Source organism: Pseudochaenichthys georgianus, chromosome 3, assembly GCF_902827115.2.
Source record: "Pseudochaenichthys georgianus chromosome 3, fPseGeo1.2, whole genome shotgun sequence".
Classification (NCBI taxonomy): domain Eukaryota; kingdom Metazoa; phylum Chordata; class Actinopteri; order Perciformes; family Channichthyidae; genus Pseudochaenichthys; species Pseudochaenichthys georgianus.
Genome location: NC_047505.1, coordinates 6,089,462 through 6,102,762, shown reverse-complemented (window position 1 = coordinate 6,102,762; position 13,301 = coordinate 6,089,462). Strand labels below are relative to the sequence as shown.

The 13,301-nt window shown below is 46.5% G+C and overlaps 2 protein-coding genes across 3 annotated transcripts in view; one reads left to right on the top strand and one right to left on the bottom strand.

Moving 5' to 3' along the window:
* The window catches only part of lrrk1 (leucine-rich repeat kinase 1), a 112,996-nt gene extending 110,907 nt beyond the window's left edge, over window positions 1-2,089 (top strand). Inside the window, 1 exon segment of the mRNA XM_034104359.1 lies at window positions 1,204-2,089. Within this exon segment, the coding sequence (XP_033960250.1) occupies window positions 1,204-1,381 (178 nt within the window). The 3' untranslated portion in view covers window positions 1,382-2,089.
* A 3,669-nt stretch (window positions 2,090-5,758) lies between these two features.
* The window catches only part of chsy1 (chondroitin sulfate synthase 1), a 58,262-nt gene continuing 50,719 nt past the window's right edge, over window positions 5,759-13,301 (bottom strand). For both annotated transcript variants that reach the window (XM_034108671.1, XM_034108680.1), the window contains one exon: window positions 5,759-8,332. In XM_034108671.1, coding sequence (XP_033964562.1) covers window positions 6,743-8,332 — 1,590 coding nt within the window. In that variant the 3' untranslated portion in view covers window positions 5,759-6,742. The remainder of the gene's footprint in view (window positions 8,333-13,301) is intronic.

The window sequence follows — 13,301 nt, the reverse complement described above, 5'->3', positions numbered from 1 at the left end:
GATTATTAATTTAACCCTTTTAGAAGATATGGTCATTTGTTCTGGGAATGCCATGTCCGAGCCCGAGACCTGAAAACAGGCCCGGGGCTGAACGGGTCGACCTATTGTAGCGTGCGTGCGCAGTCTGAGGGTTCCACGGGGAGCCAAGACGTGCCCGTCTCCCTAAGACACCACAACATCTAAATGCAAGCTGTGATACAAGTTGATGAAATGATTGTGATTGATTTATGTAAGTATGTTTGAACATTCCATCATTTGTCCAACTCATTTGAAAAAGAACGAAATAGTTTAATATTAAATAACTCGAACTGAGACGCATTGATGTGCTAAATGTGGACGACTTAAGACGTAGGTGTTAAAGGAAAGGAAAGCCAGCATGTGTGTGCTTTAATATAATCAATATTAAATAAACTTAGATTTCCTGTGTTTATTCGTAAATAAGCATCAATTGGTAATTTATTATGTCTCACATCAATGAGCTCTGAATGGGGTTTGCTTCCACCTGCAGGAAGCCCCTTCCAGCTTGTAACCTTTGACCTCCAGCCAAAGAGCTACACATGAATGTAGTGATGCAGCCTGACTGAGGCGAGCGACAGCCCTCATCATGCACTTAAGGAGCCCAGCTGAGTCTCTAATTAAGTCTGTGAAGAAGCCAGCAGCTGCTCCTGCAGAGCGGACTCCTGTGTGCACTTACACAAAGGGGCCTGCCTTTTAGCATCAGGCAATAAATGGGCCACCCAAAACAGGGCCCTTAATAAGCAAGTACTCCATGGTGCACCTGTAACATAGGGGACACATGGGGGGGGGGGGTCATGCCTGCAGGCCTGGTGCTGGGATCAGGGGTCTCAGAGGATAACGATCCCCCCCAACATGAGAACAATGGGAGCAGATCATTCCAGGTTGCTCTGAAGGACACAGGTCGCCTGAAGCTCCTCTTCCTCCCTAATACTTTGTGTGTCAGCCTTCATAAATTAAACCGTTTAAAAGTAGGTTGCTTTGTTCTCTGATGCCCAGGAGGAAGGTTTGGACTTAAGAGCCGAGAGTCCTCAGTGCATTTCCAGGAAACTAGCTTCTAGGAAAGGTTAAACACGGCACAGGGACGCGCCGCCACCTTTAGCTCCATCCCTCTCTCTCCGCCTCGCAGATTCATGTCCGCCTTGTGTCCCTCACTCCCCCCTCTCTCTCTCTCTCTCTCCCCCTCAGGACTCTGAAGGAGGCAGCTATCGTGGCAAAGGACACAGTTGTCTGTGGCTTTCAGAAGGAAAACATGGAGTGGTGCCTGTGTGTCTGGAGGGGCTGGGGCTGCCGCGAGCTGGAGGTCTTCTACCGGTCCTACGAGGAGCTGGGCCGCTTGGAGAGCAGCATGAGGAGAAGAAGGTAGCTGTTGTGCTGCAGAATCGCAGCTCTGTGTGGAGGTGGGCCGAGGGGAGTACACGGTGACAGACGGCCAGTGTTCAGAGCAGGGGGCCGGCGAACACTGAAATCAGGGGAACGCAGGGGTGAGGAGTGGGGGGGCTGAGTTTCCAGCTGTTCACATACTTATGAACCCATAATAAGTTCAGAACTACAAGACGTGTGATCCCACAGCAGACCCGAACAGCCTGCAGTCACAGGTCGCAACGAGAGGAAACGACGAGCTTCAATGTTTTTAGCAAATCAGCTAAACACTGGAAGGACTGGCGTTCAGACGTCTGACTCGCTGCTGAAATACATCATTCCTTTGTCTTTGCTTGACTCTCCCTGTGTGCTCCTGTATGGGCAGGGCCATTGTTGCAGGACCAGATGAAATGAGTTGGTGCTGGCAGGTTGCAGACGGCACCAGTCAGAACACAGCGGTCCTTTCTGCAGCATAAACTCTCAGCTTTGTAAAGGAGGCTCTATCCCGGCCGCAGCTTGTTCCTGCGCTGTGCCTCAGCGGAACAGACATCGTCTCAAACTGTCCTCTGGGTTTCTCTCCCGTTGTCCTCCTCTGCCTTTCCTTCACAGCACGCACAGTACCTGAGATTCACACACTGGACACATGTTACACGATGTACATCTTTAATGTTTTGTTTGGATGATGCTACTTTATTAAAACAAGTAAACCAGACGCACGTTGTGTTCCCTGCCTCCGGTGGTAAGCAGAGCTGTCCCCAGATCAGCAGAAGGGCTCCGGCTCCCACGAGCTGTCCACAGTGGGTCTAATGTCTCCTGGCTGACCTTGCAGTGTTGATGCTCCACTGAAAGAAGACGTCCGGCCCAACAGCAGCCCTCAGTGTGTTTGCCTCGTCTTGCCTTGACATGTGTTTCTCTTTGGGTCTTTTTATATTGTGAAACACACAAGAAATAATAAGTACAAAAACGTGTGTATGTATAGGGTTAGTATTTACGAAGAGGACTCTGCTCTCCTGACTGCATGTGCCCATAAAACAATGACCAGTTCAGCCTGTTAGTATTTCCCTTCCATAAAGCTAGGGACCTTCAGGAAAGGTTCAGTAATGCAGGGTGTTGGTGTCTCACCAGGCCGACTGTCGGCGTCTCACCAGGCCGACTGTCGGCGTCTCACCAGGCCGACTGCCGGCAGCAACAGGAAACACTAATGCTGTCAGGTCAGGCAGAGGTGTTGCCGCTTCACCTGATGCCTTTACTGATGACATCAGAAGGGATGTTTATCCATGGCTAGGCTCAAATAAACGGTTCTATGTACTATCTACAAGAGCCTCTGTACCCCCCCCCCCCCCATGTTCCACATTCCTCTTCCACACTGGATTATCCTAACCTCACCCCATCAGACAGAAGGGGGCAGTAGAATGAAGACTGAATGCATCTGTGTAACCCGTCAAACCAATGAATGCTTGGCTGCAATCCAGCATCTTCTTATTGCACTAAGTCATCTGGCACACACAAGAGACACATTCACAAGTGTTATATTTAAAAATGATGAGTCCTATTTCTATAACTCAACCACAGGCACAGACTTCCTTTCAGTTTCTGTCTCTATATCTGAAAAGCTCACACCACCAGTTTGCATGGCAGCCATGATGGTGTGTCCCTTCAATGGCGTCTCAAGCAAGACCTGAAGATTTGGAGGGTCTCATTATAAATCAAACTTTCTCTTAAACTGAAAAATGAAGTCATGGTCCAGAACCGTCTGTGGGTCCGTCACACCGTCTGTCTGTCAGACTGTCTGTTCCTAAGACTTCTTAGTCTGCCATTCTTTTTTTTCAGCTGAAACCTGTAGAAGTTTTTTCATTGACTCAATGACAACCAAAATGATTCCGGTGTGTTGCTCAAATGGAAGCTTTATCAGTTTGGAATCATAAACTTGGTTGAGACACGGAGAACATGTCAGCATAAATGAGGCCACTCCACCCAGCCATATCAACACTCATATTGCTCGAGGCACGGGCCGAGGAGGTGGAGTTGCAGCAATCTTTGACTCAAGTTTACTTATCAATACTAAACCAAAATTAAATTATACCTCCTTTGAAAGCCTCGTTTTTAGTCTTACGCATCCGACCTGGAAAACTTTGCAGCCAATCTTATTTCAACCCGGAGAGACGTGATGTATGGAATACATATTTATTGTTACACGTCATATGAATGAAATGATTGGCATGATAATACAAAAGGAGAATGGAATGGTGTTCGGTGATTAGGCCCCGGTTTGCAGGATAATCATTTAGGAGGGAAAGCACCGCTCCGATGAAACCCCCCGGGGTCTAGACACTGGTGGTGGTGCTGAGTAGGTGGGAGCGGTCTGAAGGAGGAAGGTTTGCTTTGTCCTGGAGGAGACGGGAGGCGAGAGGGGTGGAGGCGGGTTGCGTGTGGTCACCTGAAATGACAACTGACAGGGAGGAAGAGCAATTGGCTGCTGAGGGGTGACGCCCTCGCATTTAATGAGGGGGGAGAGAGCCATAGAGTGACGTGTAAGTGGCTCATTGTTAGGTCTTCCTTATTGAACTTGCGCTAAAGCTTTCATTTCATTTGTGTATCGTGCACCAGGTCCTTATTCAGAATTCTTATTTGAGCATAGCATAGCATAGCATAGCACTCAGTAGTAATGATTGTATGTGCTTTTCTCACGATAAAATTGTTACTCTTAGAAACTAAATTAATGACCTCTTGCCTTTGACCAGTATAGTGGGTTTGGAAAATTGCACAATATACATCTATTCTAGTAGACCTCAACAATGGAATTATGATCAGTAGAAATGGCCATGACATGAGACCTTTAAGTTAAAGTAGTAGATTGCAGGGTAGCTTGTGGATTTACTCCAGGTGGAACTGAAGTCTGATTACACTTGATTAGATTTCACATCATTCATCCACATCTGAGAAGTAACTAAAGGTATTAAATACATGTAGTGGAGTAGAAGTACACACTTTACCTCTGGACTGTAGAGGAGCAGAATTACAAAGAAGCAAAAGTGGAAATACTTAAGTACCTCAAAATAAGTACAGTACTTGAGTAAATCTACTTAGTTACTACCTCCACTGCAGGCATGTTATGTTTGCTAGCAGCCCATAATCCACAATATACATAGAATAAATCAATGTTAATTCTGTTTTCAAAGTTTAGTTTTTCCCTTAAACAATAACAAAAATAACCTATAAAAATAATGTTAAAAAACATTGTCAATTTAAATTGAAGAAAATATACATGTATAGGAAATATGCATCGGGGGACTATACTGTACTACTGTATACTGTAGTGGCATCGCTAAAGCCAAGTCATGTTTGCAATTCAATCGAGCTTTTAAGTTGAACAGAAAGATGAGCACAGCTCCAGCAGTCCTGTGCGGTCGCTGCGAGGGAGACTGGTGCCGGCCAGTCCTGTGTGGTCGCTGCGAGGGAGACTGGTGCCGACCTCGCAGCACACAAGCAGTGTTCAACTGACACGTCACGACATGGCTCCTCTGGTCCTCACTGCTTCTTTATGTACTTTGCAAACCTTCAAACGCTGGGTAATAAAGGCTGCTTCTCTGGTTAAGCTGGATCTTTTCTTTCCATGCTAGTTGTAAGTAGGTTTCACTGCTAATTCCCGTTTGATTTGTACTTAAATACAAAGTTAAATATCATACATGTAGTGTTGAATTTGTACACAGTAGTGCTGCCAATGATCCTCTAGTAACAATTCCACCGCTGCCGACTGTGGTCAGGCCCCAGAGATGAAAGTGTCATGCTGGCCTCCCACAGCATGTATCGTGAGGGAGGGGAAATGTCAGAGGCCAGCTGCCGACATGTGTCTTTTAAAACGTTGCTAAGGCATGGCAATAGAACAGCCCAGTGTAAAGTCACTCAATCTCAGGATTTCTGCGCCTCCATATATTATGATAATGAAGTTGACATTAGTTGGCGAGGCAGTCCGGACCTGGCTCTCATGGCTTACAGCTGAAACCCTGTGTGTGTGTTTCTGTGCTGTGAGAAGAACAGTATTGACTTATCCCAGCATCAGCTTTGGAGGCTCTGTTTTATTGTCCCTGCCAGAGGTGACTCAGCGATCCCAGAACCACCAATGAGCTTCCACCGCACTGCTTCACACTTTCTTTTGATGTGTACCCACTCCGGTGAAATTCATATGATACATTATTAGTATTGGCTCTATCTCCATAGTGATTTCTGAGAGAGCCAGTTATGTACAAGTATTTTCATGGACTTTACAAACGTGATCGACTGGCCCCACAGCCTCCGGGCCCTCAAAGACTGTGCTTCTTAGACGTTGCTAAGGTAACAGGCAGGTGTAATACACTGACAAAAATACCACAAGAGTAGCGCATGTGAATACTTTTCCCCCATTTTATTTCTTTTTTAAATAGAAAACCATGCCCACTTGGACATAGTTGAAAGAACAAAAAATACAAAAATGTCCAAGAAAATTAAATTAAAAAAATAAGGACAATACAGCCATTCAACCTGTAACAACAGTCATGTTCATGTGCCGTATGAGGAACATGAAGTCAACGGAGTGTTACACTGACAGGCGGAGCACATACTCACACACACAGCTGCTCACATTTCAGCCGCTGCATTAAAGGCGAAACACTTCACCCATCACACATCACTTATCATCATTATTACTGTTAATAACATACATACTATTAATAATAATGATAACAATAATACAGTCAGTGTCATGTTAGTGCCTGTAGAACACACAGACGCACCTAAAGCAGCACAACTCTTTGGTGATAATGAGTGTAACAAAAGGGAAATGAAAACCAGCTGACATGGCCACACACTCTTTTTAATATACATATGTCAACAGTCAAAGAGAAGAGATGGAGCCGGCAAACGCAATAAATTAGACAGCAAACGATGAATTGCAGATATAAAATCCAGGGTTCATAGAAAACGAGTCCAGGATAAACAGTAACCGTGTGGTGTTTATTACCATCCCATAGAAACAAAGGAAAAGAAAAGGTGGCCCTCGGTAAGGATAGAGATAGCTGAGATCTGAGTTCTGTCTGCGATTAAATGTCTCTTGTAAATATTCACAATCAAGAGTGGACCGCTGCGCTGCCCCGGTGCGTCACTGACACACGTGTGACAGGCTCACACACTATTCCTTCCATCATTACCCACTTCCATACTAGAACCCAGATGGTGTCTGAGTTGATCATCATGGCGTTTTGTTGTATATTTTCATATTCTTTGAAGATATATTCACGTGAAGTCTCTCATGTCAGTAGAAAAGGAATAGGGTAAAGAAAGCCCCACGCAGTGAGAAAGGGGGCATGTTGTGGACAGACGGCAGATGTCCTCACGCTGTCCTCGCGGAGCCGTTATTGCTGGCCGCTCTCCGGAAGCCGTGCTCGTTCTTCTCCAGCCACAGCTCGGCCAGCTGCTGGCTGGAGCCGTGCGACGAGGCTTTGGAGCCCAGGCACATCTTATATTGCTTTACCCCCAGGTTAGGGTCACATATGACGGGGTGGTGAACGTGCACTATCCCCGTGTCTGTGCTTCGGAACAACTTCAGCCCGGACTGGACAAATTTATTGAAAAGGTCCACGTCCTCCAACCCCCAGCCCTGTATCGACGTGTCGAAGCCTCCGGCTCGGACCAGGTCTCCTTTGTAAACACAGACAATCCCAAAGCCGTAGTTCCTCCACAGACCCGTCTTGGAGGTAAATACGTAATGGTTGTTGCTCGGGACTTTCCCAGCATAAACCACCTTGGGGTCGTACTGGCTGAAGATGATGGGGAAGTACGTTTGCTCTCCCGGGGCTGTGTTTTTCCGACAGCGCTTGAGGAAGTCACTGGTGAAGAGAAGATCCACATCACAGTAGAAGAGAAGAGAGTCGTTGGAGAAGTGCAGAGAACCCACCTCCAGAGCCAAGGCCCTGGAGAAGGAGCCAGTGATGGGCTTTATCTCTATCTCCGATCGGGGGTACTTCATGTGATACTCTCTCATCAGCTCCACCTGCTTCACCTGCTCCGTGTTGTTGTCCGTGCTGAACAGCAGGATGAGCAGCTTCACGTTCTGGTTGGGGATCAGACAAACTCGTTCAAAGTTGGCCATGAATCGCACAAAGATGTCGTAGCGTCCCGACAGAGGCACTAAAATGTTGACCTTCTTCTCTTTGGGTTCCTTCTGGTCTGGGCCAGAGGCCAACTTGAAGGGCACCAGCATTTTCAGGGAGTTGGACAGGAATGAGAGCGAGTCTGAATCTTTGTTGATGTGGCTGGCCAGAGCTCTGGCATCCATTTCCTCTTCCTCTTTGAACTGGATCTGGCTGAAGGTCTGCTGCAGGTAGGCGTGCCTCCTCACGGGCACGGTCATGGTCTTTCCTTTGTGCTTCTTGTACAGCAGCAGCAGATCCAGCACATACTCTGCCCCGTATAAAGGATTCACTCTGCGGTAGCCATACTGGATTTCTTTGAAGTCAATGACCCGCCCCCGTGTCTTGGCATTGGCGTTGATCATCTCCATCACTTGCATGATGATGTCGTCCAGGGCTTGCCTCTGGGAGGAATCCATGGCTCTGCGGGGTGGCTGCTTGTCAGATGATGAGAAGAGGTACTTCCCCGTCAGGAACTCCCACTCCAGCACTTCCTCTCTCTGCCGTGGGTGGAAGCGCATAAATGAAGGTGGCATGCCCAGCTGGAGGTCTTCTCGGCTGGGCTCGTTGGCTCCATAGCGGCCCATCTGAACGATCTCCCGGTGGAGCTGGATGGTGCGGTGGCGCAGGTCTGCGATCTTCCGGCTCAGCATGTAGCTGTGTAGGCGATACTGGTAAGGAGGGCTTTTGTTGGGGTGGAGAGTGATGGCTCGATGGATCTTGCTGTTGTGGAGATCTCGTATGTAGCCCTTCTTATTTGGTTCGTAGTTCTCATAGAAGAGCTGCTGCATCTGTGGAAACAGAACATGGATAGTGTTATTTCCACTGAGGCATTACAAGTACATTCCAAACAGCTAGCTGCGTTGGATTCCCACTATAGTTTACCGTACTGTGAGAGTTCAGAGCAGAGGCCAGAGCTGAGAGAAAGAGCCAGACTATGTTTGTCTGGTAGATGTTGCTGCATATATGGATGACCGTATGATACATTCATCAAAGCTTGTTGAACAAGCTGAATATAAACGTACAGGAATACATTAAACAGCAACTATGCATAAAGCAAACTCCCTGTCCCCTGTTCACTCATAGCTAGTAGGTTTGGTATGTGATGTTGATTGGGTGACTATATTTGCCTGATTGTCCTGCTGATTTCATGATGGGTAAACCTCTCAGGAAGCCGGCTCTTGACCAGCTGTCATCCGCTCTGGATAACACAAGAGGCGCATTCACACAGAGGTTCATGAGAACTCTTTAGTTCTCATGAACTAAGTACGGATCGCGTTCACACCGGAATAAGTCCCTGGGGGAGGATTAGGCAAATGAAGCCGCTGACCTCACTATTTCTTCTTCTTCTTCTTCTGCTTTGGGTTTACTGGCAGGCCGCAAACAACTTCACGGCGTATACTAATAATAATAATAATAATAATGCATTTTATTTATATAGCGCCTTTCACAACTCAAAGACGCTTTACAGTATGAGGGAGGGTAGACAAACAAGGACAGACTGCCACCCAAAGTCCCCGGTGTTGGGGAAGGCTTCAGTAGAAGCTGCTGGGAGTCCCAGCAGCTTCTACTGAAGCCTTCCGAGTAAATCGCCAGAACGCCGACACCTCCTCATCTCCACCGCTCCCATGTTTTCCTTTGTGTTGCCATAAGTTAGTCTCTCCGTTTGTGCGCTGGGCTAATGCTAATGCTAATAATGCTAATGCGAGGATAATAAAATGGCGGCTTCACAAAACATTTTAGGAGTTTTACGGGGCGTGGTTTGCAATCCGCCCAGCCAATCAGACATAGGAACCTTTTCTCCCACGAAAGTCCCTGCTCTCTAGCAGGGACGGAAAATGGGGTCTTTTTGGTGTGAGCGAGACATTTTGGAACTATATCGGAACTAAAGTGGGAAAAGTAGTGCGGTGTGAACGCGCCTAAGGAAACATCGGTTGTGTCTGACATGATAGCAGTAATCTATGTTCTCCTGGAATTGATGCGTAATAAATTCATTTGTTCTGTTTTTACAATAGCCTACGCTAGGTGAGTAACCAACGTGTTTAATCCCAAATTCTTCTTCAGAAAGCCAGAACAATGCTGCAGAAGATATTCTACACTGTCCATGCTGATTGCAGTTATTAAAACCTTTGAAAGAAATTGCCTACTCATTCCTGCCAGTTTTGAAACCATGACAACAGCCAATCCCACTACATGGGGCATTGCATTTTCTTGCGAACGGCTTAGTGCTTCGTTGGGGTCATCTCCACAATTACATACACACACCACAAACATTTGAGAACGATGCTCCTAGCCACTGACCTTAAACAGTGCATTCATCAATAACGATATAGCAGGAAGTGAGACTAGAGATGCAGGGTGTTGGATCACGGGAAGAGACCGTTATATTTATAATGAAGGAATGACTTGTATATGATCCGATCGCTAAAGGTGCACTGACTGAACACAAGTGATTTAGTGTGTACTGCTGACCTGATTGAGTTCTACAATATGTTAACATCGGCGATACTTGCAGGATCTCACCCGCGGTCAAGAAGACCGTCGACTTCAAAGTCTAATTTGAGAGTAGGACTCTGGAATGCAGCCACAGGCCTGATTTCCAGGGGAAGGCTTTCCAGGGAAAAGGAGTACGAGGACAGGCCTGAGGGTTATGGAGAATGATACCTGCTGGGTAACGCTCCCAAGAACTGCCTGAGTCACTCTGTCTGTTCCATGGCTTCATGCTGCATTCCTCTGAACCCTAGGAGAGGGCAGCCTGCCATCAAACCACACTGGAAGCTTGTCTTTAATGCAACATTCGAGTCAAGCTGTGCCGTCAGAGGTGAAGGGCAGTACATCCGAGACCAGGGCAAACACTGCCCACTGTTACCTGAAGTGAACTGCGGGTGATAAACCAGCATTATACACACTTTAAAGTCTAGAGCTCGGCAAGAGTGCCATCATCCATACTTATCCATCTTTTCATTGATCTGCTTTTCATCCAATCATTCTGAACATTATAAATTGGACAGAGGAAAGTTTTAAAATACATTCCTGAAGGCCTGAGTGGGAGGCCCTCAGACCTGTCCCTGACTGAATATCTCTCCAGACAAAATGAAAAAGTTGGCAGTCCTAGTGAAAGGTCACTGGTTAGGGTTAATTCCATGAGCAAGTTGATGGCAGGCCAAAAGCACGTTCCGGATTATCAGAACAGTTTATCAGCTTCCTAGATTTGAACCAGTATCAAGCTGCTCATGACAAATGGAAGTCTACTGTATGTACAGTATCAATATAATAAACCAGAGGATTGTTGAGAACATGAAATCATAATTTGATATAAATATAAATGAGATAATAAAAGCTGCAGGGCACATCAGACCTGACAGACATGTTTGATACCCATCCGAGTAAACATAAAGGGGTCCATGTCTGAAAGGGTGGTCCTAACATGCCTGTGTTATATAAGCTTACACTTACTTCCCCATGCCTTTGTCTGTATTTCTTTAATGAAAGTTTCCCTCCGCACAGTATTCTTCTAGTTGTTTTTCTTAGACTGCGTCCAGCTGGGATCCACACCAGTGGTCAGCAGCTGACATGATACGTCAGGATGTTCATGGATCTGCCCTGTGGCTCCAGCATCATTAGCACCCTTCAGAATTACATGATCTCCACGTCTGTGGTCAAATCGTGACTCCTTAGTGCAATGTCTTCACAGTCATCACCTCCCAACGTCCCTGCCCCGACCACAATGATCCTTCTACCAAGGCAAAAGGAAGAGTGCTTCATTCATCTCTGCCAGCTGATCATACGCGCCCACAGACCCACTCATTTCAGTAAGCATCAAAGATCAGAGCCACCAGCAAAGGTACGTGCTTGTCGTTGAATCTTTAGACACTAGGTATGAATGTTCGATCAAACATGGAAACATTTCCAATATTTTAACTGTAATGACCTTTGGGAATTAAAATGTACAGTCAATAGGCCGCCGTAGAGCTCAGATGGTAGAGCTGACGGCCAATGTACAGGACCCGGGTTCAAATCAGACCCGGGTTCAAATCAGACCCGGGTTCAAATCAGACCCGGGTTCAAATCAGACCCGGGAACTTGCACGTGTCATCTCCCCTTTCATATCTATCGCTCAAATACAGGCACTGGTTGCCCAAAACATTCTTTAAACATTTTTTTTTATATATATACAGTCCATAAGTGCAATGAACTATTGAAGCAATGTGCACTGCACTCCAGCAGACACAGTTCACCATAACCTTGAACGTTTGAGCTATCCAAACACTCAGCCAATGGTATAACACAAAAGCGAGCACAACCCTGCTGGTTGTGTGAACTAGACACGTCATAGTTGCATCGCAATCTCAAGACACAACATGGAAACACAAGACCTGTCCTGAAGGGCAAGACACTGTTCTCCATATAAACACTATGCATGTCAGTTACTGTTGCTATGGTGAGTGAATCAGAGCTATGTTAAATACAAAGTTGCCCCTCGTGCGATTGGGGGAAAAACTGCAGAAATGGTCTAATGCAACTTGTCTCGTCATTTTCTGCCTACATCACGCAAAGTGTCATACAGACAGGAATACGTAAGGGAGCTAGTGTTAGCTGCTCTGTGTATTGAATGTAAGGAAATGGGAAAGTGTGTCTTCCTAGTTCCTAGCTAGCAGACATCAACCCACGCTGACAGGCATGAGGGCAACACAGCTCTGGGGCTTTGTTTAGTCGAACGTTAGCTCACGGCAGCGTCTGATGGTCTATCTCACTGTCACCCAAGCAACTGATGCGGATCCCCCCCCCCCCCATAAGTGAATGTGTGTCAGTCTGAATTTACGCTTTTTGGCATCACAACGCTGTTATTAAAGTGTCTCTGGTGTTAGACAGGTGATTGTTCTTTATGATTTGACTTGTGTAGCCCATGCACTGATTCCACCCGAAAGCTGCTCTAATAAAAAAACAAACAGGAAATCGTATGAGGCAGTGTGCTGGTCTTCAAAGTGGGAAATAGCAGCGAACGGATGGTCATTAAAAGTAAGGTAAAAACAAACAGCATCACACTATGCCTGGTTAGTGCTGCCTCACTTTATAGAAGGGTTTTTTATAAGTGTGCGGACGCGTTTTGTGACTTTGTTCAGCACCCCTGCCCCAACGTATTTGGTTCTTGACGAACAGTTGAGTGGGGCCAGATAAGAACAACTATGTTGGGGCCAAGGGCCAGCTCTGCTGCGGTGGAAACAGGAAGAACCGGTTCTTAAATCGGGCACTAGCTCCAAACTGGCCCTGGGTGTTGTCAGAGCAATGCAGAGCACTGGCATGACCTGGCTACACAGGACTCACGTGCACTAACATGCTCCAACAGTTGGCAAGCTATGTACACAAAGCACAGAAGCTGGGATGTAACACAGCCTGACTCCTCCCTGTGACCATTACTTGTATCTTTATCCTGTGAAACCCCCAAACTGCTTGTAAGTGCAGCAGAGGTATTGTGTAGCCTTCTCTCAACATCTTGTTAAAACTGTGGGCGTTCAAAGTGACTTTTCCATCTGCAAAAATAAAAAAACTGGTCAGGAGCAATCAGTGTTAAGAAACTCTTAAAGTGAATTCAAAGTTAGTGTTAAAGAGGCCCTATTCTGTTTCCTGTGGTGTTCCCCCTCCTGTGTTGTGTTCTGTGTGCGCATATACATGGTCTGCACAGGCTCAAATCCAGAAGTTCCATCCAGCGGGAGTTTCTGATGCTGCTGTCACACAGCCAAGTAAATGCATGCTTGGAGT